The sequence below is a fragment of the Denticeps clupeoides genome, unplaced genomic scaffold (assembly GCF_900700375.1).
Source record: "Denticeps clupeoides unplaced genomic scaffold, fDenClu1.1, whole genome shotgun sequence".
In the NCBI taxonomy this organism is placed as follows: Eukaryota; Metazoa; Chordata; class Actinopteri; order Clupeiformes; family Denticipitidae; genus Denticeps; species Denticeps clupeoides.
In genome coordinates this window covers 141,557-164,308 of record NW_021630091.1, presented here as the reverse complement: position 1 = coordinate 164,308, position 22,752 = coordinate 141,557, and the positions used below count along the sequence as shown (strand labels likewise).

At 44.5% G+C, this 22,752-nt stretch overlaps 1 protein-coding gene and 1 long non-coding RNA gene across 2 annotated transcripts in view; one reads left to right on the top strand and one right to left on the bottom strand.

Annotated features, from left to right (window-relative positions):
* The window catches only part of LOC114783299 (ATPase family protein 2 homolog), a 69,963-nt gene that overhangs the window by 5,259 nt on the left and 41,952 nt on the right, over positions 1 to 22,752 (top strand). The window contains exons 9-14 of the mRNA XM_028968721.1: positions 991 to 1,246; positions 11,165 to 11,319; positions 13,534 to 13,743; positions 16,865 to 16,918; positions 17,588 to 17,667; positions 21,271 to 21,397. Of these exons, the coding sequence (XP_028824554.1) occupies positions 991 to 1,246; positions 11,165 to 11,319; positions 13,534 to 13,743; positions 16,865 to 16,918; positions 17,588 to 17,667; positions 21,271 to 21,397 (882 nt within the window). The remainder of the gene's footprint in view (positions 1 to 990; positions 1,247 to 11,164; positions 11,320 to 13,533; positions 13,744 to 16,864; positions 16,919 to 17,587; positions 17,668 to 21,270; positions 21,398 to 22,752) is intronic.
* Positions 11,396 to 12,384, bottom strand: LOC114783309 (uncharacterized). Its single transcript, XR_003748468.1, has 3 exons — positions 12,174 to 12,384; positions 11,945 to 11,975; positions 11,396 to 11,440 (listed from the first exon to the last, which is right to left on the bottom strand). It is a non-coding gene; the product is annotated as an uncharacterized LOC114783309 (long non-coding RNA).

Below are 22,752 nucleotides of genomic sequence, written 5' to 3'. Positions count from 1 at the left end.
CATTGTCTGCTGGCTGCATTGCTCATTTTCCTCCGGCATGGCCTGATTTAGAGTAAACCATGCTCTGGAGGACATGATGGACAATCCATTTCTGTAAAAAACAAACTGTTTAGCTTTATAGGCTTTCACAAGAACCACAACAGTCCCTTTTTCCATATTTAAAATTGTGCATATCTTGTTTCATTATTCAACCAAATTTTATGTCCCATACTGGAAAGTGTAATTAGAGTTTAAAATCACGTCACACACAAACAAATAGATTTTGTTTTATGAATATTGCATGTTTTCTATGGTTGGAATAGCTTTAGAACTTCTTTCTAAAAGTCTCACTTCCTGGTTGGCAAGTAATTAGGATCATTGTCTGCTGGCTGCATTGCTCATTTTCCTCCGGCATGGCCTGATTTAGAGTAAACCATGCTCTGGAGGACATGATGGAAAATCCATTTCTGTAAAAAACAAACTGTTTAGCTTCCGTCCTTGTGTCTTGCCTCCCTGAAATTCAGGGCTGCACTGTTTAATCCAAGGTTGTAGCAGTGGTGGGTCTGTTCTGTGGAATGTGGCTGAAGCATTTCCTGGTTCTGGATACTAGCCACTGCTATATTTTATCTCTGCTAAGGCTGGGGGCGGAATGCAGATGGGTATGTGTGTGTGTGTGTGTGTGTGTGTGTGTGTGTGTATGCACGCATTGTGAGGTTGAGAGAGGGGCCATTATTTATAGGCTTTCACAAGAACCACAACAGTCCCTTTTTCCATATTTAAAATTGTGCATATCTTGTTTCATTATTCAACCAAATTTTATGTCTCATACTGGAAAGTGTAATTTGAGTTGATGGTGCATGACCCACATCATTTAAGGACTGACGTAAACTGAAGAGTTTTGAGTTATTTAGTGAATCTGGGGAAAAGGTAAACTGACTAACGTGATGGTAACCTGACAAACCCCATGAAAAATGTCCCTCATTCCTCAAATTGGCTCATCCATCTCTCTAGGAAGGCCATGCGGGGCAGCTGTTGGTCCTAGGGGCTACAAACAGGCCCCACGCCCTGGACCCGGCTCTGCGAAGACCAGGGCGCTTCGATAAGGAGCTGGAGGTGGGTGTGCCGGGCTCGGCGGATCGAGCCGACATCCTACGCAAGCTGCTGAGCTCGATGGCCTGCAGGGTCACCTCAGAGGAACTGCGGGAGCTGGCTGATGGGGCCCACGGCTACGTCGGAGCCGACCTGTCTGCCGTCTGCAAGGAAGCAGGTCTGTAAACAACCCAGAGACAAGCTGATTACTGTCTGTTGCTTGAGAATTCCACAGATATTTTTTTTTTTTTAATTGGACGACCAATATGGGGCCGCGTGCAAAATGTAATCTGGGTTTTGAAGAATCAACAAATTGCAGTTTTAGATGGCAAAACTTGAAAATGTTATGACCACAAAGGTATTCCAGCCTTGTGGAGCAGCTTGTGTGGTACATGCCTGTGTTAGAGCAGTAACTGAATAGTCTTTCCTGCAGAGTTCTCTTGGTGATGCTTAAACATTAAAATAAGAACTGGTATTTCAGTTTAAGCGTTGTTGGCCCCTGTCCAGCTTCAGCTCAGGCCGATAAACTTTTTTTTTTTTTTTTTTCTCAAATGGTGTCATAAACCTTAATGCACATAAATGTAGAACAGTGTTTGCAGTCTGTGCAGCCCGAAGTACCGTGCCGTTTTTTAATCTACAACTGCTCGCCACAGGGAGTGGAACTGGACCCGTCCAGACGGCAGGCCGTGGTTTAAATGCATTCTGGGTACGTGGGGTGCGCTAAGGGCCACATTTTTCCTATAATAAATATGCTATACTTAATACGCATTTATCATTGCCGTGGAGTCACATCAAGCATGTGCTGAGGATTTGTATCTTGGAGAGGAGAAACTACCCAGCCAGACATTTTAGCGTGTAATAGTTTCTGAAACCCAGTTGACGCCTCTGGGTGAGACTCCCACCTAACATTAGGCAGCACAGCATCACATTACCAAGAACGACATTGAAATTGTTCTTGCTTCTCAGGGCTCTAGGGTGCGACCGATTTTGGGCCCGCCTCTGATTGCCCGTGGTCCAGATCTTCCTGTACGTTTGAAAGTGGCCGTGGTGCAGCCAGACAGAGAAGTGAGTAGCCTGGACCAGTCAGATAGACAGAGTGGATGTAGCCACGGATTACAGCTTTAACCAGGACATAAAAGTTAGCCTTTTTTTTTATTTTATTTTTTTTATTTCATCTCAGTGGTTTCTGTACCTTTTAGCTCTTCACGTTGATAGTTTTATTGTTAACAAACCAAGTGGAGTCAGCCTTGCAGGTCTGGATTTGTTAGGTAGCTGAAGATGGTTCCAAAAAGAGTTTATTGCTTGTTCCCGGCACGCGGCTGGGTGAGCGTGTTTGTGTGCCACTTCCGCCTGCGAGCTCGTCTTCCTGTGCGAGAACTGGGCTCGGTTTGGACAGGCGGAGGAACACTGTGGCTCACCGCAGGCCGTTAGCCTCCACTGACATCAGGATGTGGGTCCGGTCGCCCGGAGGATGTGGTGATGTTCCACTGCTATTCCGCTGAGAGAAGGACACACTGACTCACACACACAGGGAGACTGGAGAGAGAGGCGGAGGCACTCGTAAGGCGCTCAGATCGGGCTCTGTAATTGTCAGGCCTGGAGTCCCCCCTTCACCCGGCCTTAATGGTAAACAGTGGCAGGATGTTGGAGTGTTTCTGTGGCCGGCGAGGACCATTTTCATCCCGTGGCACAGAAGGAGGGGATGTGGACTGGAGTGTGTGTCTACGCGCTGGTCCTCCTGGGTGGTCCCGGGAGCGTGGCGTATTGCATTACCAGCTGAAGAGATGGCGGGTGGTGTGGGGGTGACTCGTTCCGGGGGAGAGAGCTGATTTACGGACCAGTGAGGGAGACGTGACACTCTGGATTTTTCTTTGAAAGTCCCGGAGAGAAGAGGCGAAGGGTTCCGAAAAAATACAGAAGAACAAAAACAAGAAAACAAAAAAATAAGACAAACGTGGAGCCTAAGATCTGTGCTGCAGTAAAAACGTCGGACTAAGCACCGTCCCCACACACTGCTCCCTGGGCGCCTGTCATGGCTGCCCACTGCTCAATCAGGGTGATGGGTTAAATGGTAGCCGGTGGTAGTAGCCTAGTGGGTAACACACTCGCCTATGAACCAGAAGACCCAGGTTCAAATCCCATTTACTACCATTGTTTCCCTGAGCAAGACACTTAACCCTAAGTTGCTCCAAGGGGACTGTCCCTGTAACTACTGATTGTAAGTCGCTCAGGATAAGGGCGTCTGATAAATGCTGTAAATGTAAAGGTAAATGCAGAGGACAAATCTCACTGTGTGCACCGTGTGCGGTGCTGCTGTGTATCACATGTGACAATCACTTCACTTTAGAGCCACCCCCGGCTTGCTGTAATTCGTATTACAGATCAAGTATGGTGTTATTTCATGCCTCCCAGCACGCCTGTTGGAATAACTCTTAATTATGATTTCACCACCCCTTCATATATAGTCTCTATGGATTCCGAACACAGCTGTCTGACATAAGCAGCTACATGGGGGTCATTATTACACAAGAGAAATTACGTTTCCGAACACCCTCTGTAAAGGCCACAAGGTGGCGCTGCGGCTGGCGAGGTGGCCTCACAAGGTTGTGAGGTTGAATCCTGGCTTGGACCGTTTGTATGTGGAATTAACTTGCCCTCCCCGTGCAACGTGGGTTTCCTTCAGGTTCTCCGATGTGCTTCTGCCTCCCAAAGGCATGTCAGGGATTTTAAAAAGTCTTAAATTAGAATTTTCAGAATTAATTCCTTAAATTTCATAAAAAAGGACTAGTAATCCTTAAATCCATAGTTTAAAGGACTTAGATATAGAGCAGACAGAATAAATCAAATGAAACATGCGTTCAATCAGTCGATAATCCAGCATTCACTGTGCACTTCGTATGGAAATGACCCTATGGATGGGGTAGTCCTAGCCTGTTTGATGCCCTGTGTGAGGCCCATCCCCTCAGCTGGTTATCCGCTCCATCTGCGAAGTGTGGCAAGCAGCAGGCACATCTCGCAAGTCGAGGACTCCCTTCCTCCCCACAAATAGGCGATAGAAGAAGAAAAAAAAGAAAACGAAAAAATATTTTCATGCCCATGATGCTGCTCACATCCACGATGTCACCCTGGGCAACGGCCCATGTCGCACATGTGAAAAAAATGCCACTGAAAATGATTAGCAAATAGTATTGTTGCCCCCTAGTGGCTCACAGCAGTACAGGTTAAATGAGCGTTAACATTGACTATGGCTACCAAATAACAGAAGTTAATACATCAAATAATAATATATTAATTAAAATAAATTGCAATTAATGTTGTATCTTAGAAACGCATCTAGTCGTAACAGTGTCTGCTGAAAAAAAACTCTGGCCCTCGGACAATGCTGGGTCTTAAATTTCATAAAAGTGGCCTTAGAAAAGGTTTTACATAGTCTTGCATTTGGCTTCTTTAAACCTGCAGAAACCCTGGCATGTATCCTAAGTGGACTGGGGACTCCCAGGTTTGAGTGAATGAATGGCGTGTGTGCACCCAGTGATGGGCTGCGCCTGTGTCCTCTGCATTTAATCATCACCATCGGTGAGCAGTGGATGAGTTTGTCCTGTACCCTGAGTTACAGGACAAAGCTGCTAAGGATAGTAAGTGAGCAAGTGTTTATTATATAAATGCACTTCATTACTGACACTACTCTTATTCTCTTATAACTGGTGGTTGGATTTGAATGATTTTTTTGGGGGGGGGGTTACGGTTGATGGTGCAGGCTATTCAGTTGACTTTATTAATAAAATGCTCTTTTTATTTGACTGGACAGTTCAGTTGTTTAAGGTTCATAAATTTATGAATTAGTTCATACATTTTTATTATTTATACATTATATGTTACCATTATGTAAACATATTTAGTATGGCTCTTAAACATGGCAGTGGTGGCCTAGCGGTTAAGGAAGCGGCCCTGTAGTCAGAAGGTTGCCGGTTCAAATCCGCCAAGGTGCCACTGAGCAAAGCACCGTCCCCACACGCTGCTCCCTGGGCGCCTGTCATGGCTGCCCGCTGCTCACCAAGGGTGATGGTTAAAAGCAGAGGCCACATTTTGGGGCAGTGGTGGCCTAGCGGTTAAGGAAGCGGCCCTGTAATCAGAAGGTTGCCGGTTCGAATCCCGATCCGCCAAGGTGCCACTGAGGTGCCACTGAGCAAAGCACCGTCCCCACACACTGCTCCCCGGGCGCCTGTCATGGCTGCACTTGTGACACACTTGTGTCTGGTTCAACTTTTTTTTTTTTTTTTTTTTTTTTTTAGATGCCTTGTTGTGATATAAATGCTTAGAACACCTGTTTGAACCCCCAGACAGAACACAGTTGTTTCCCCTTCTTGGGTTAACAATGACCTGTGTGTGGGTACGTGCTGCGTGCAGCATGGTTTCCTTAAGGCCGCGTAGCTTTTGGGACATGCAAGGTCAACGTCCCTGAGATGTAAACATGTGCTATTTTTGCCCCCTTGTCTTATGAGAGAATTGGGCAACCTGAAGGGGTTGGTGACAATGTCAAGACAGCTGGTCTACACATACATACACACACACACACACACACACACACACACACACACACACACACACACACACATGCAACAGGACACAATGAGTGTGTTCTGCCTTTCCTTTTGTGGCTTCATTACACTGAATTTGCAATGCCAAATAATATATTACTTCCAGAAGAATATTGTTACAGTAATGCAATGATACCTCTGGGTATTCAGCAGGAAATAATGGAGGGTCTGAAGCCCATTAATCGCAGCTCAAATATACTCAATTCTATGTAATATAAGCCCACCAAGAAAGAAATCAATAGGAGAGTTCACCTTTTCAGTGAGCCTCATGCAATGTTTGGGCCAGTGCCGTCTTGTGGAAGTGTGGTGAAACTGAAGCTAATATTCAGCAACATTCAGTTATTTTGATAAAATATGTGAACAAAAAAAAGTACTTACATCACAGTGTACGTACTTTAAAGTCTGTCACTTTAATCTCCTCATTCTGTTATGCCTTCTAGTCTTTGATGTGATTGCTTGGGTTTGGCTGATTAGTCACAAAGGCGTCTAAACAGTGTAAATTGGGGCGTGGCACTTCCATACCCACTGCTTACATGTGTCTCTAGACAGAGGAAACCCTCTGGCTGCACAGGAGAAAAGCAACATTGCATCTGAGCGGTTCAGTCACTTGCAACCCCACCCCTGCGTTAAAACCAAGGAATAAATAAGCATCTCGAGTCACAGCTCAGATGTAACATGTTTCAGGTGGAGCTTCTGCCAGCCTCAAAACATGCTCTGAAGTCTGGATCTGGTTTCTTGTAACCCTTTCAGGAACAAACAAATTCCACTTTGTGGACTGCTCATGTACTGTGCAGTGTGAACAAGAAATTGAAGATGAATTAATTTAGTGAAAGTGAAGTAATTGTTATTGTGAAACACTGAGGCACAGCACACAGTGCACACAACGAAATGTGTCCTCTGCTTTTAGCGGCACCTTGGCGGTTCAGGATTCAAACTGGAAAAATAATCTGAAAATCAAACAGTGTAGAGATCATTTGCTGGACTATATAAGTCTTGATGCTGCCTCTGCTGCCACATCAGGTCAATCTCTCTGGATTCCTTAGATCAACTCCATCACATAGTTGGTGTGGGGGTCGTGGTTTCGTCACGCTTTGGTCATTGTCGAGGGTGTACGGGGGCGTATGGGCTAGGGCCATCTGGGGGTTCCCTGGGGGTGGGCTTCCTGAGGGTTTCAGTGCGGGGGCTGCGGTCCTGGCCTGGATGGAGTACCTTGCCCCTGATCCTATCGTCCTTTCATTACTGACCTTATCAATATATATACATATAGGACCTTGGCGGTGGGCACACTGAATGGCATCCAGAGGGCAGTCTGTTCGTTCAGACTTTCCTGTGGTGCCAGTACCCACTTCTAAATTTTAATTGCACTTAGACATTGAGGATTTTTGAGAGGGACCAAGCTGACACCAACTGTGGTTTGGGAGAGGGTTGTCAGCTCCATACCCCTCCAAACAGGGCATGGGGTCTCATGCCCTGTTGAGGTATCTGGATGGGCCTTACCTGGTCCTCTTACATGTTGGCTTCATGTCCTGGGGTGGGTGGGGCTGTGGCACAAACACTATTAACCACTTACATGGAGAAATCTTGCACAGCACAGGTGTGCACTCAGGGCTACACATAAGGACTCACACAGGCGCACATACACGAGCAGCTGAACATGTCTTGTACGTAAGTGCTGTCAAATAACGTTTAATATTCATTATTTGCTGTGATTTGTACAGATGTTGCTTGTTTTTTTTATTTATTTTTTTTGCTGTTTCTTTTTTGTCTGTATAAGCAGCTACAGAAGATGGTTGGTGGTTGTCTATTTTTACACTGTGTCTTTGTTAATTTTTGCAAAACCAATAGCCCTTACAAAACTGTGGGAAAGAAAATGCTGTTCTTGCTGGAATATGCACTGCTACAGTGAATAAGTATGCTTGAAGATGTAGGGGAGGGGGGGAGAACCAAAAAAAAAAGAAGAAAGGGGGAAAAGCGCTAGCAGTATTATGTTTGACATAAATTCTGCTGCAGAGACATGAATGAGATAAACAGGACTGGATGCTGGATGGTGTTTACAGAGGCAGCCTTCCATATAAAGCGCTTTTCCCTACCCTCCTGTCCTTTTAAAGACACTTGCGGAATTTCAGGCCGGGCCACATAAATATTGCCGGATCAGTATGTGAAGTTTATTTGGGTGCTGTGTTTATAAAATCCGGAAATGTTCCCCACGTACTTTCTAACCTCTGTCCTTGCCTTCACCTAATGGCGGCCCGCGCTGTGTTACTAAGGGCACGTATTATTTTGCCGCTTCAGCTCGGGAACAGCTGTTGGGTTTTGTAAATACAGGTGTAAAGAGTATTCCGGAAGCCCTGCGGAATAATGAAAATCTTCCTGTTTTCCTTTTTTTATTTCTACTTTTTTTTTTTTTTTTTTTTTTTTGGGAGCAATGCCAAAACTATTTCACAACTCATTTGGGGACATCAGCAACTTGTCTGTTGCGGCCGTCCTGTCAAGCGCTCTTGGCTGCGCAGTGTTTTTCTTCTCTCAAGATTTTCAACACATGGCAAATCTGGGAATGTAGGAAGCCCGTCTTGAAAGAGCAACTGTTTCTCGGCTGTTTTTTAGTTTTTCTTTGGCTATTCCCAGTGCAGTAATACAATTCTGCGTCGGCATCAGACGGAAAAAAAAATAAAATCTCGCCTTTTTGAACAAAGGCCCCCAACGCAATTACAACCACATCATTAATCAGATCGTGACCGTGTCCCTTTTTGAGGATTGCCAGTGACAACCCATGAAATGTGTTTAAGATGGTGTGTAAACAGCGTCTACGCATTTATTTGAGCATCAGAGTAGCCTCTCGCGCTCTGCTATTTCAGATATGCATAATTGTTACCATGTATGCCTCTGAATTTCCTGTTTTTTTTTTTTTTTTATTCCACTCTTTTTCTTCCTCTTTCGTTCTCTCTCTCCCTTGGTTTTGCTTTTTTTTTTTAAATGATCTGTCCCGGATGAAAAAGGAACGGCACGCTGCTTTCTGCTCTCTGAGGCTCATCTGCTGGCCTGGTGTGATGTTTTGCAAATGTCTCTTCTTGGAATTGGGGCCCTTGGTCCCAATCACCTCCAGATCACGGGTGAATTCAAAACATTCAGGAAAGTCCATCAAAAAAGAAAGAAGGAAAGAAAAAAGAAGTCCACATAAGGTTCAAATTAAGCTCTGTTGTGTTGCGTTGTCTTGCTAAACAGTGTGTCGGATGTGTTCTTTGCTGAACCTATTGTGCTTTTGAAAGAAGTAGCTTTCCTGAAAGATGAGTTTTCATCTCCATTCTACAAATGTTTAAAATGAGTTAAACAAATAAACATGGAAAACACGGGAATTAATGCAGAGGAGTTGAAAATTATTCCTTAATTCCATCCATGTTTGGTCCTGAGCCAACATGAAAGAAAAGAGCCACTTACTGACAGGCATGTTGAGTTGGCATCACTATGAGGTTTTCTTCATCTCAGACGTGGAGGATGTGGTAAAGATGCTGCCAAGTAATAACATGTTGTACCACAAAACCTGCTGCCCTTCTCCAGAAAATGTGGAATGTAGAGGAAAGTCAGTGAGCTTATTGTGTTTGTGTAAACTATAAAAAAAAAAAAATTTCACGCATTGTTACCAAAAAACAGCACACTCATCCATGCTACTGATTAGCATTAGCATTAGGGATGTTTAGCTGTTTTATCACGTGAGGAAGGACTGAGTTTCTTGAGATTTGGCCTTCCTATTTAATAACAGCTGCTGCTAGAATTGTTAATGCTACAGAGTGCTAATGGGAATAACGTTTACTGGCTATCATGTTCAAGGAATCAGACTATTTCTTCAAAAGGAGACAAACAGAGCTTACAGGTGGAACAAAGTTACGATAGTGTTATGGTAAATTACTGGGATGTTGGGATCATTGTTATTCGTCTTTGCATTCTAGGTTAGCCTTATTAGCTGTTCCCTTTTAGTTTCCCCTGTTATTGATTTCTTTTTTCCTCCCACTTTTTCCATGTCTAACATTTTATAGCTATAGCTTAACAATATTGTGTCATACTTGTGTTCATTAATATGATATTGTCTGCTCCGAGGAGAGAACCATCATGGAGGGAGGCCTCGGTGTTTTTGTGCAGCTGCGAGAGCATTAATTCAAGAGAGATGGCCGTCTCATCCGGCCTGGGCCGGCGCAGTGGCGAGGGTGGGGATGGCGGGGGGGACTGATGGAGGCGGCATTCAGGTCGAGGCTGGAACAGGCTGACCTTGCACGCTTTGGCTGTCGCTCCCATTGTGCTCCGGAGAGTCTCCGTCTGACGGATTCTGGAAAATATAAACAGGATGCAGTCCTGTCTGATCTTAAATCCCCCTCCTCGCCGTCTGCAGCAGCCACGGCCAGGAGATGGAAGCCTCTGGGCTGTGTTTGTGTGTGTCTGTGAAAGAAAGTGTATTGCATGGGACCTGAGCCTTTTCCTGAGTGGCCTGATCTCCTCGGCACTCTTGATTGAGCGACTGAAGTGTTTTTGGGTTCAGCATGGCAGCTGAACAATGAATGAGGCTGTGCCTCAACAAGGAGCCTCAATGCTGCAGACCCATGTTGGAATGTACACACAGAGGTTTTGTGTTTGATGTAACTCATCATAGACTTTATCAGTCACTTGGTTCCTTCATGACTTTTCCAGAGTTGAACGTGCCTTGAGCAGGGTTTTTATGGGTTAACATTCAAATATGCAACCTTTTGGACTTGTTTTTTTTGGGGGAAAAAAGAGAACTTTGGGTCGTTCAAGGTTATTGGTTCCATTTTATTCACTTGATTTATTTTGTGATGATACAGATTTTATTGTGATCTTATAGTGATTTCGTTTATTTTTGCTTGCAATTTCATTCCAGGTAAATATAATGCAGTAGTTATTGTCATTGTTAGGGACTTTTGTTGCATTGTGGATGTGTCATTACTGACAACAATGAGTGGTATCGAGTATAAAATACCTGTAACGGAAGCCCAGATTGTCACAGCACAAGCACTTGATTATTTCCATCCTCTGGTTACCATTGTAATGGAATAACCACAGAGCTGCCGTGAACATCAATAGTGTCTTCGAGGCACAGCTTGCCTTGCGTGCGATATTGACCTGCAGAACAACACGCAGTTGTCTCGCCATGCTGCTGCTTTTTTTAATGTTTATTCAGCAGATGCCTCCAGCAGGGTGATTCCTAGGTAGTCTTTTCTTCACGGCGGTGGATGCGTGTCCTGGTCTTTCTCAGAGTTAATTATTGAGGTGGATGAACATTCTCAACATGTGTGTCATTAGAACTTGCGCTAGCATGAGCCTTAAACAGGACATAATAAGCAGGGTTTAACGCCAATGTTTCATGCTTCTCGTCCTGAGAACATTAACTAAAGGGAAGGTTGATTCTAGAACTTGATAGTTCCACTGTGTCGTTTTTTTTTTTTTTACTTTAAATATTTCTGATGAATTATTGTGTTTGTTCCTATTTTCAGGACTGAACGCACTGAGACGAGTTCTAGCCAGCTCTCCCCGACTGTCTGATAAAGAAATGATGGATTTGGTGACAGTCACCCTGTCTGATCTCCAGCTGGCCATGTCACAGGTCAAACCAAGCGCCATGAGAGAGGTGGCCGTTGACGTCCCAAAGGTACGGCGTAATCCGGAACAATAAACACGATAAACATATTAAGTAATGTTGATGATTTCTTTTTTTTCCTGTTACTGCCGGTCTTCAGTTTTCATTCAAGTCAGTGGAACAATACGTGACCCTGGGGAGGAACAACAGGAAGAAAACATTAGAGGACAAACACCTACAGGTGTCAACAGAAGAATAGAATTTTTTTTTTTTTATGTCGTCTTATGTAAAAGCTGTTTTTCATTTGTCCAGGAAGGAACTTATGAAAGGGTAACAGCGCTATGATAATTAAATATAAATGTGGCACGTGCTGAGCACTAAGTTTTAGACTTTTTGACCACATACTAGCTGGTTACACAGAGGATGCAGATAAATTGGTCTATGAATGGTCCCAATCCCTCTGACTCCAAAATGATGAATCACGCACTTAGTGGACAGGAGGTCGGAGTGTTTTTTGGGGGGTGGGAGGCGGCGCGTATCGCTTCGACTCCAGGATGTTTTGGAGATTGCATGTGCGAGACATAACCGACAGGAAGGAGCTCGCATCATTCCCCTCCGCTAATTGGAAACAGGTTAGGCCCGCGATGATGGCCCTCGCCAGCGCAGGCCCCGGTTTCCTGCGCTGCACTTAGCTCACCCCGAGAGGATCGGCTCTTGCGGCTGGGTTCCTGGAAACAAAAGAAGGCTTCAGTTACCCCAGCACAGCTGAAGGGGCTGGCCGCAAAGGCCGACTTGATTATATCCACATGAGTGCAAACATTTGTTTCTAATCCATTTTATATAAAAAACTTCCAGTGAAGCCGGAGCCGGAGCACGCCACTGAGACCGGAACTTTAATATTTTGATCTGGCAGCTGGAGCTCCAACCTCCTTTTCCTTTTTCTTCACCCGTTTTCTTCCTCCCCGAGTGGCTGGGTGACCTCCGTTCCACCACCCTCATCAAAGCCCGCGCTGCGAAAGGCCCCTCGTAAACTGAAGAGAACAACAGTAAAAGATAATAACTGGCAAGGTGTGACTCAGCCAGAGCCTTTTAATTGGGCATCAGACACAGTCTGTCACAGCAGTGCATTCATTTCATTTTTTCGGCACCACGCACTGCAGATTATGCACGTCCCATGAGGCCTTCACACACTCACACATCATACCCTTGCACATCTACCTGGCTGGCTGAGGCGGCCCTCACCAGGCTGAATGAATTATGATCCAGCAGTGCTGCTTTGGTAGGGCTGTAGGAAAGGCCGTTTGGTTGAGGAGGGGGGGGGGTGTGCCGGCAAGCCGGAAGGCCAGCATGCATTACTGATCCTGCCTGTAAAATGTTCAGTGCAGGGTATTTACAGTATGTGGCCGGGTGCCAGGTTTCCATTAGGTGCTTAGCTCCCCGGAGACGGCACTGGTGGCCTGGGATGTGTTAGTGAAGGAGTTGCTCTTGAGAAATCAACGACGGCATTAGTGCTAGAGGTGACTCAGTCCCGTCCAGGCCGGTCATGGGAAGGTTCTATTCGTCAGCGTGACAGGTAGAGATCTGCTTCTTCTGGAGCACTGTCGCATCTACACTTCAGCAGAATATGCATATATGGTGTTTATTTATTAAAGTTATAGTTCCACACAATTCCGACTTCAATTATTTTCTACATACATGCATTAAAAGAATAAAATTATTTATTTGAAACATTTATTTGCAAAAAAACTGTTTGAGTTCATTTTCTTATTCTATTTGTTTTACACTCTAGACTATGTAGAGTCTGTATGGAAATAAAGTGAAGTGATTGTCATTGTGATATACAGCAGCACAGCACACGGTGCAGACAGTGAAATGTGTCCTCTGCATTTAACCCATCACCCTTAGTGAGCAGTGGGCAGCCATGACAGGCGGCCGGGGAGCAGTGTGTGGGGACGGTGCTTTGCTCAGTGGCACCTTGGCGGATTGGGATTCGAACCGGCAAACTTCTGATTACGGGGGCCGCTTCCTTAACTGCTAGGCCACCACTGCCCTGGGGATTACCATATTTTGATAATCCTGTTAGATCCGTTGGATTTTTTTAAATATTTAAAAATCGAATTTTGCTAACCTCAGCACAGATGAAAGGAGGGCCATGGACTCCACGTTGTGAACCACTGGCTTACCTACCCATACTTTCCTGTTTTGCAGGTCCTGTAACACTTGACCAATTGTTAACATTCCTCGAGCGTGTAATGCTGTGTTATTCATCCCATCTCTTTCTCACAGGTTTGCTGGTCTGACATTGGGGGAATGGAGGAGGTGAAGCTGAAACTGAAGCAGGCTGTAGAGTGGCCCCTCCGGCATCCTGAAGCCTTTTCCCGAATGGGCATCCAGCCACCAAAAGGAGTTTTGCTCTATGGACCGCCAGGCTGTTCAAAAACAATGATTGCCAAGGCTTTGGCCAATGAGAGTGGACTCAACTTTCTCGCTATCAAGGTGTGTTGCCGCAGCCCTTATGAAGTTCTAGAGAAGTTAAAACATGTCAGGTCCTAATTGGGGACAGAATTAGCACACAGAGAGACATTATTGTTTATGTCTTCAATTTGTTACACATTTCAGCAAGTTTGATGCCCTTCTGTACATGCATCAGCACTCATTAATCATGATATCAAAATGACTATAATGTTTAAAATTACAGAGATGTTTCTGTACTACCAGTGATATACAGTGGGTATATAAATGGGTATAAACATTTTGTACTCTTTGTAATATTGCAGCCTTTTGCTAAAATCATTCAAGTTATTTTTTTTCTCATTAATGCACCCACAGCACCCCACATTGACAGAAAAACACAGAATTGATTAGACTTTTGCAGATTTATTAAAAAAGAAAAACTGAAATATCACATGGTCCTAAGTATTCAGACCCTTCTGTGACACTCATATATTTAACTCCGATGCTGTCCATTTCTTCTGATCATGCTTGTGATGGTTCTACACCTTCATTTGAGTCTAGCTGTGTTTGATTATACTGATTGGACTTGTCTATATAAGACCTAACAGCTCACAATGCATGTCAGACCAAATGAGAATCAGTGAGAATCAAGGATCTGCCAGAAGGCACGGATCTGGCCAATGTTGCAAAAACCTGCTGCACTTAAGTTTCCTAAGAGCACAGTGGCCAATCCTTAAATGGAAGACGTTTGGGATGACCAAAACCCCTCCTAGAACTGGCCGTCTGGCTAAACTGGGGCAGAAGAGCCTTGGTGAGAGAGGTAAAGAAGAATTCAAAGATCAATGTGGCTGAGCTCCAGCGATGCACCTAGGAGATGGGAGAAAGTTGTAGAAAGTCAACAATCACTGCAGCCCTCCACCAGTCAAGGCTTTATGATTGAGTGCCTTGACTGAAGCCTCTCCTCAGTACAACAGACATGAAAGCCCACATTGAAGGAAAGTCTAGTGATTGTCACTTGTGATACACAGCAGCACAGCACGCAGTGCACACAGGACTCCCAAGATTGTGAGAAATACGATTCTATGGTCTGATGAGACCATGATAGAACTTTTTGGCCTTCATTCTAAGCGGTATGTGTGGGGAAAACCAGGCTTTGCTCATCACCTGTCCAATACAGACCCAACAGTGAAGCATGTTGGTGGCAGCCTCATGCTGTGGAGGTGTTTTGAAGCTACAGGGACAGGAAGATTGGTTGCAATCAAGGGAAATATGAATGTGGCCAATTACAGGGATTTCATGAATGAAAACCTCCTCCAGAATGCTCAGGACCTCAGACTGGGCCGAAGGTTTACCTCCAACAAGACCATGAGTACACAGCTAAAACAACAACAACTCTGACTTGAACCCCGATTGAGCATCTCTGGAGAGATGTAAAAATGGCCACCAACGCTTACATTCCAACCTACCAGAACTGGAGAGGATCTGCAAGGTGGAGTGGCAGAGGACCCCCAAACCCCACCTTTCTCCAAAAGACTCATGGCTGTTTTAGATCAAAAGGGTGCTTCTACTAAATACTGAGCAAAGAGTCTGAATATTTAGGACCATGTGATATTTAAATTTGTTTAATTTGTTAATAAATCTGCAAAAATGTTTTTCTGTCAAAATTGGGTTCTGTGTATACATTAATAAGGAAAAAGATTTTAGCAAATGGCTGCAATATTACAAAGAGTGACAAATTTGAGGGGGTCTGAATACTTTCTGTACCCACTGTATATATATATATCTTAGTCTTTATTTTTCATTTGCTGATGTGTAGCACTGTGGTCGTTTGAAAGTCTGCCCCTCTGTTTATGCCTCACAATAGATTTGTTCATTTTTAAAGACCATTCACTGGCAAACCATCACCAAATATTTCTGTGGTTATCTCTGGGTAACCAGGTCATTGTTGAGGAAGTGTTATTTGGGGGGTCTTGCTCCCTTTAGGCGGCGCCAACGAAGATTCAGGTCTTCAGGTCTCACTTGACCTCCGTGACCTCGTGTTTGTCCTCTTCATTCATCACCCACCCTCCTCTTCCCGACAGGGCTTTGCCTAGACGTCCGTCCGCCCCCCCACGGCGTCCTGATGGTCTTGCTGATAGAGATTGATTATTGCCGGATACATTGGGTTGTAGATTATTTTGATAGCTGTCACCAGGTTTTGGACGCATAGCGGCTCATCTCGACGGACTGAGTGGCCTTTTGTTGACAGAGTTACTTTTTGGGGTGTGTTTAGATGTAGGGGATGCTGGGTAGTTTTCTATTGTGTAATACCTGCGATCTGTAGATAATTGAAACTGTCTCGACATTCCCATATTAGCATGACATCTTTTATTAAAACCATATTTGTTTGCGGTGGTCAGGTGCTGCAAACACAGCAAATTATTACAGTGTGTGTGAGACTATGCAAGTGTGTGTGTGTGCGTGTGTGTGTGTGTCTGGTTGCAAAGCCATAGAACTGGCCTTGCCACACCACAGGTATGAAGATTAATGAGTAAATCTCTAAGCCCCAGCAGGAGACAAAAGGGCTGTAATTTAAGAGTTGTTTTCGTGTGAGCTGCAAGGTGGTGTGTGTGTGTGTGTGTGTCTGTGAGTGCGAGATTGGGCAGGAAGTGCATTTGACTGCAGAGTGCATGTTTATCTGCCTCTAAGGGAGGGAGGGTGTTGAGTAGCGATCCTGTCTCCTTCTTTGTCCTCTGCCCCCTCCACCCCCCACCCTCCTCTCTCGCTCTCTTTTCTTAAAGAACCTGCCTTTAATCTCTGAGATTCTTGGCTGCGGCTCAGATGTGCCTCGGTGTGGCCTGTTTGGTGGTTTGTTTTTAATTTTTTTGCCCCCCCCCCCCCCCCCCTTCTTCCTTCCTTCCTGTTGAGGTAAGCTTACATGATCTGTGCCAGCAGGTAACTCTGTTGTTAATAAAGCTAACGAGAGTCGATTAACACTGAATTGGAAGAGAACATGTTATTTATTTAGCAAGGTCTCTCGGGCTGGCTGATTCATTTTCTGGTTACAGTAATCAGAGTTTTGGCCCCAAAACCCCTGGATATGATTCTGGCGGATGCGCTCAGCGCTCTGGAGCCGATTTTTACGAGCAGTGCCATGACATAATGCAACTTTTCTCCTTTTCAGGGCCCAGAATTGCTGAGCAAATATGTAGGGGAGTCAGAGAGGGCAGTTCAGGAGGTATGTCATCTCTGTCCTGTCCCATTCATTTTTTTGCGCTTTCTTCTATAAGGATGGTTTAAATAAATTAAATTAATGGAATAATTCTTCCAATGCATTTCATTCATGTAGTGCAACCAAAATCTCACAAAGGTGTTTAGTTGAGATGTACATCATCATCATCATCATATTCATCAACCATATTCCTTCTGTGGATGGGGCGTGATCATCCTGTGATGAATGTTTCATTATAGGATCAAGCACTTTAGCTGCGTTCCATTCCACAGTGTACATAAACAGTACTCCCCCCGATCCCATCTCCCTGTTCAGGGAATGTCATTTCAGGGAAGTTCCCTCAACAGAATTCCTATATTTGGAACTCCCATGTAAAATCACCAACACAGACACAACTTCCTGTGTTTATTTCCCTGGTAACGTAAACACCTTGGATGCTTGTTTGAAATTCTTTGCAGGAGTACAGTCCAGTTCCATATGAACTGATATTTTTTCTCCCAGTGGTGTGGAATCTTGGCTAAATACTGTGTGTGGACCACTTTGCAGGGAACAACTAGGTGATTGGAAAGCAGATTTGCATTGATCTGGCATGATGCACTGCCTCGAAAATGAATTATTTTGTTTTTTCCTGAAATTTTTCATCCATATGCATTATAGATTCTCTCTTTTTTTCAGGTTTTCAGGAAGGCCAGGGCGGTTGCTCCAAGCATTGTGTTCTTCGATGAAATTGATGCTCTTGCTGGCGAAAGAGGACAGTAAGTCTGAAGTCGAAGGTCAAGGGTTATTTCGATTACCTTCTTCACTGTTCTATTTAATACATTTTCATTATATATTGTCATCTTGTCACATTTTTGTTAGAGAACATACCATGTCTGGCATGTGGGTTGTAGTTTTGTGACCAGTATTTTACAATTTGCAATCACATGTATAACAGCACCCTTAACTGTGATGAAATCCAGCAGCTAGTAGTATTATAACCCTACACGCCTCCTTACCCAGACTTGAGGAAAAAAAGAAGAGGGCAAAGTCTAGGATGGCACTCTGAACATCTGTGGATTTAAGAAAGGGGGACGTTAGGGGGGGACTGCAGTGGTGTCCAGAGGCACACAAGCCCCTCTTTGTGCTATCTGCAGCAGATGGAGGAGTCAGATACGACGCATGCTTCCTCCATAAGAGAGAGGCCAAACCAGACCTCACTCTCCCGTTGGACACGGCCCTGCCCAGTGAGGGAAATGTCCCATCAGTCCCTCTGGCTAGAAGCTGTCTTGGGTCTGATTGGGGGCTTTATAGTTTATCGCAAGTCTTTGAAGCGACAAATGATTTTTTTTATTGATTCAGAAAAAAACAGGTGGTTTCATTTCCATAAGTGCTTCATTTATAATTTTTCACTATTGATGTGAAAGGAACGTCTTGTTTTGTTGACACTGAATGTTGAAATCTTTACCTGCTTTCCCTGCCGCAGAGGAGGCGCTCGTTGGCCCAGACAGGTATTAGTTTGAGTGAGTGTCCTGTGGACAGAGGGATGGGGGAAGATTTATTGGCTTTTCTCCTCTCCAGTGAGCCGTAAGTCAGCGGCGGCAGGAGAGAGTGCCTTTGTGCATCTCGGCATGACTGTGTCGGGACTGATGACTTGTGGCACTTTTTTCTGTGTGTGAGTGTGTGTGTTTGTGTCAGGACTGGGTGGCTGTCCGGTTGTGTGTGGAGATCAAGACGGCAAAGCACCGCATTGCACCACATAAAAAAAAAAAAACAGCAAAAATGCAGCGAAGCCTTATTTTGGGGTTAACATTTTTTTGAGTTTGTGGTCAGCCTCTGAAAGACTTTCTTGCTAAGAGGTTTGTAATCAATCCGAATCAGATGATATCTTCGCGACAGCTGCAGTGGCGTAATACTAAAGTGTTCGTGAGAGTCTGACTTGGTCAGAACCGCAGTGGGGATGAATGCACAGCACTGCTGGCTCGTTTTGGTTGTTTCAGGCCTGATAAGTGTCAGGACCGCTGCCAGACGTGGAGCAGACAAACAACGTCTCGTATCAAAGCTGCTGCACGTGAGTGAAGAGCCAAATACATGCCCCTGGGCGGAGTCTGACCGCAAATAAGACCCATCTGCTACTCCAGTCAGCCATAACATTATGACCCGAGTACCCCCCCACACCCTTGATGTTCAATTGAACATAGATTTGGAGGGCAAGTCAATATCTCAAGCCATTCTTGAACCATGTTTGTGGTATGCCACGGTATATTATCCTGCAGAAAGAAGTTATTGCCATCAATTTCCATGAAGGGATAATTGGTTTGCAACATAGGTGTAATTTGATCAGATCCTGCCAATATTAACCTCCCCCAATATAATTACGTCATTCTGATGTTTTTCTTACATTCATAATTTAGGATCCAGGGACGTACTGTGTCGGACCAGTGTCAATTTTTACTTCCACCACAAGGCACAGAAAACTTTGATCTTAACTTAATAGGTTGACCAGACGTCCTATTTTCTCCTGACTAGTGGTCCCTGGTTCAGTTAGCAACCGCTAGCAACCCGTAGCAACCCATAGAATCCTCGCTAGTAGCACAACTTTCTATCAGAAATTAGCAGAAGTGGGACAAAGTCATTGCTTTTCAAGTCACAAGTAAGTCTCAAGTCTTTGCCCTCAAGTCCCAAGTCAAGTGCCAAGTCAAGACAGGCAAGTCTCAAGTCAAGTCCTAAGTCCTGCAGTTTGAGTTTCGAGTCCTTTCAAGTCTTTTCAACCGCAGAATAATAATATATTTTCACCGATCGTGTAAAATCTATTGTTTTATTAAAACAAGTGCAATTGAAACTGCAGAAATAAATAGTGCTGACATTGCAGTATTAACTTCATTTTTAACATTTAACTCATATTTTTTTAATATTCTTCATTTTAAACCACTGCTTTACAGAATAAACGCATCTGAAAAAACAAGTGCAACTGTAATTATTTGAACAAAAAGTGCTAACATTGTATTTCCATGACATATTGCATTTCAATTACTTCCACAGCAGTTTGTCCTGTCCTGTAACAAATACATGAACATAACAGACTTAACCGCGGGAAGTGGAAAATAAGATGTACTTGTGTTTACCAACTGTTTATTCAGTTAAATAGCTGCATCCATGTTACCACGTCACGTTTGATGTGGTAATTTCACAGTTCGAAGACTCGTTCTCGCCCCCTACAGTGCAATTCGGCTAGGTATACATCCACGCTAAAATATCAAGGTGAAAGTCATCATTGCGTAGCGGTTCTTCTGCGTTGTGTAACTTTTTGATTTCGTTTCTTTGTGAATAGATTAACGGCGATATTTTTTTTTATCGCCTGATAAGAGTCTCATGTTAACGCCGATAACGGCCCACCACTAATATGTATGTATTGTACGTCTTTGTTGGTGGCTAAAATACACGTTGCTGCTGACCGCCGTCTTCTGTGTGCGATACTGTACATTGGCTAATGTTATGTATAAGTACCTCATCCTACCATGTTTTAAAAAATCACTTTAATAAGTGTACGAATTAAGGGAGTAAACTTGCAGTGGACAGATTACCAGTTTGCGACGTTAACAGCGAGTTTACAGCCTCACTGATTTAACTACACAGCAAAGAAAAGTTAGCAAATTAGCGTTAGCATTTACTCAGATTTTACCGTTCTTTGTGCAACTTCAAATGTCGAACGAAGTTGGAAGTTGTTGCATCTCCATCTGTAATCTTCGACCCGCATGTTTTGCATACTGCTTTTCATTTTTTGTTGACCACCTCGTAGTTTTTATATCCGAACGAAACTATCTTTGGTATCATTTTGTCTAACTGGCGTGTTATTTGAGAGTTCCACTGCATTGGTTGTCCTGTAATTTGATTGGATGGATGCTGTTGGCTCAAAACAACGTGGATCTAATTTGATTGGATGTCTTGCCGACAGCAAATACGCACATATACACAGACATTGAAAGATACAGAGCGTTCGGTAATAACATACGTTTTAATATTTGGGTTTTCTGGGAAACAGCAAGTCTTGTCAAGTCAAAAGGCTCAAGTCCAAGTGAAGTCACGAGTCAATGATGTTAAAGTCCAAGTCGAGTTGCAAGTCTCTTTACATTTTGTCGAGTCTAAAGTCATCAAATTAATGACTCTAGTCTGACTCGAGTCCAAGTCATGTAACTCGAGTCCACACCTCTGGAAATTAGCATTCATTTTTGACAACTACAGTAGCACTTCTATTGGATCTATTGGTCAAAATGGACCTGCTCTCTGACGTAGACGTTTTGCTATGTGAATATTTTTTTTAACTTTAAATTAAACTTTATTGTTCAGTGTTGTTAAACTCTATACGCGTGTTTGTGTTTTAGCTCTTCGCGTTCCAGCGGGGTGGGCGACCGGGTCCTAGCGCAGCTCCTGACAGAGATGGACGGCGTGGAGCAGCTCCGAGACGTCACCGTGCTGGCTGCCACCAACCGTCCAGACATGATCGATAAGGTAAACCCTTCTGTGTTTGTCCCCCATCTGTGTGTTTAAAGTCCTGCTTTCTAGTTCTCGTCCCCAAGCCCCGACCGCCTCCGCCCCTGATGAAACTTCCTGAGTTCTGATCAAAGGCAGCTTCAGTCTTGTCAAAACAGTCCCCGAGAAAGAAGCACCACTACAAGGGCTACTGATTCAAATCTTTCCACTGCTTTATCTTTGTCTTTTCTCTCCCCTGCCCTCACTCCCACTTTTTTCTGCTTCCTGTTCCATTAATGGAGATTGTTGTGTTTTAATCAGGCCCATCTGCTTACTCCTTTATTTTACTCTTGCGAGTACCGGGTCGTACGTGGTGGAGCGGCTTCCTGTATCTGCCAGATCATCTTCCACCGTGTCAGCACTCAGTTCAAGGTGTTCTCCACCCCCTCCACCCGCCTTCCGGTTTCTCCTTTCCCTCCCTCTCTCCCCACAGTGACGTCTCCTGCCGAGTCTCTGTCATCTCGTCAGCTGAAAGTGCCACTCGGTTCCTCTCCTGGGGCTCGCCGTAGCCGGGCCACCCCTACTGGTTCTCCGCGGCCCTTCCGCCGCCTCCTGCTTTTCTGGCATTTTAAACCCCAGCTCCCAATGTGGCCCCTGCTGCTTGAGTGGCGCTTGGGGAAGGGGAGCCCCGGGGATCCTAGTTACAGGAAGCGGGGTCCGGGCAGCTGAGAAATCAGATTAGGCTGCTCACCTGCACCCCCCGGTGAGTGCGGTCGCCACCCCATTCCCTGCCATTTGAATGTCAAATGCTTTAAGGGCCCGATGGGAAACGCAAACGTCCAAATGGACAGGCACTTTAAGTTATTTGCCTGCCCCCTTTGGCAGGGACTTTGGACAACGATGGACACACACACACACACACACAAAACTGCATTTTCATAAGAATTGGCAGACATTTTGAGACACTCAAAGATTAATGAGATGTTTGGGTGTCGGGCATCCTGGTTGGAGGCAGATTGATGTTCTCCTCAACTTTGCAGGCCTTTGTTTATTTGATCGACAGATGAAGAGAGCGAGTTGCGGAATTCAACGGATGGGGTGGGACATAGAACTGGAGGAAGTGGAGTTTTTCTCTCCCTCCATCCGGACCAAATGTCTATTTCCTGCTTATCAGTATCTTAGTGTAATCCTATGTAGTTTTGGTATCTTTTATTATTATTATTATTATTATTCAAACTTTAATTAAATTGTGTTTTGTTTGGCTTGGGGTCCTCATTGGGTCTTCCTATTGCCTTTATGTTCTTGGCTGACCTTTGACCCAAAAGCAGCTGACAGTTTGGTGGCAGTTGGCCAGTGGCACCAGGATATTTACTCAGGACACATGGAGGAAGACG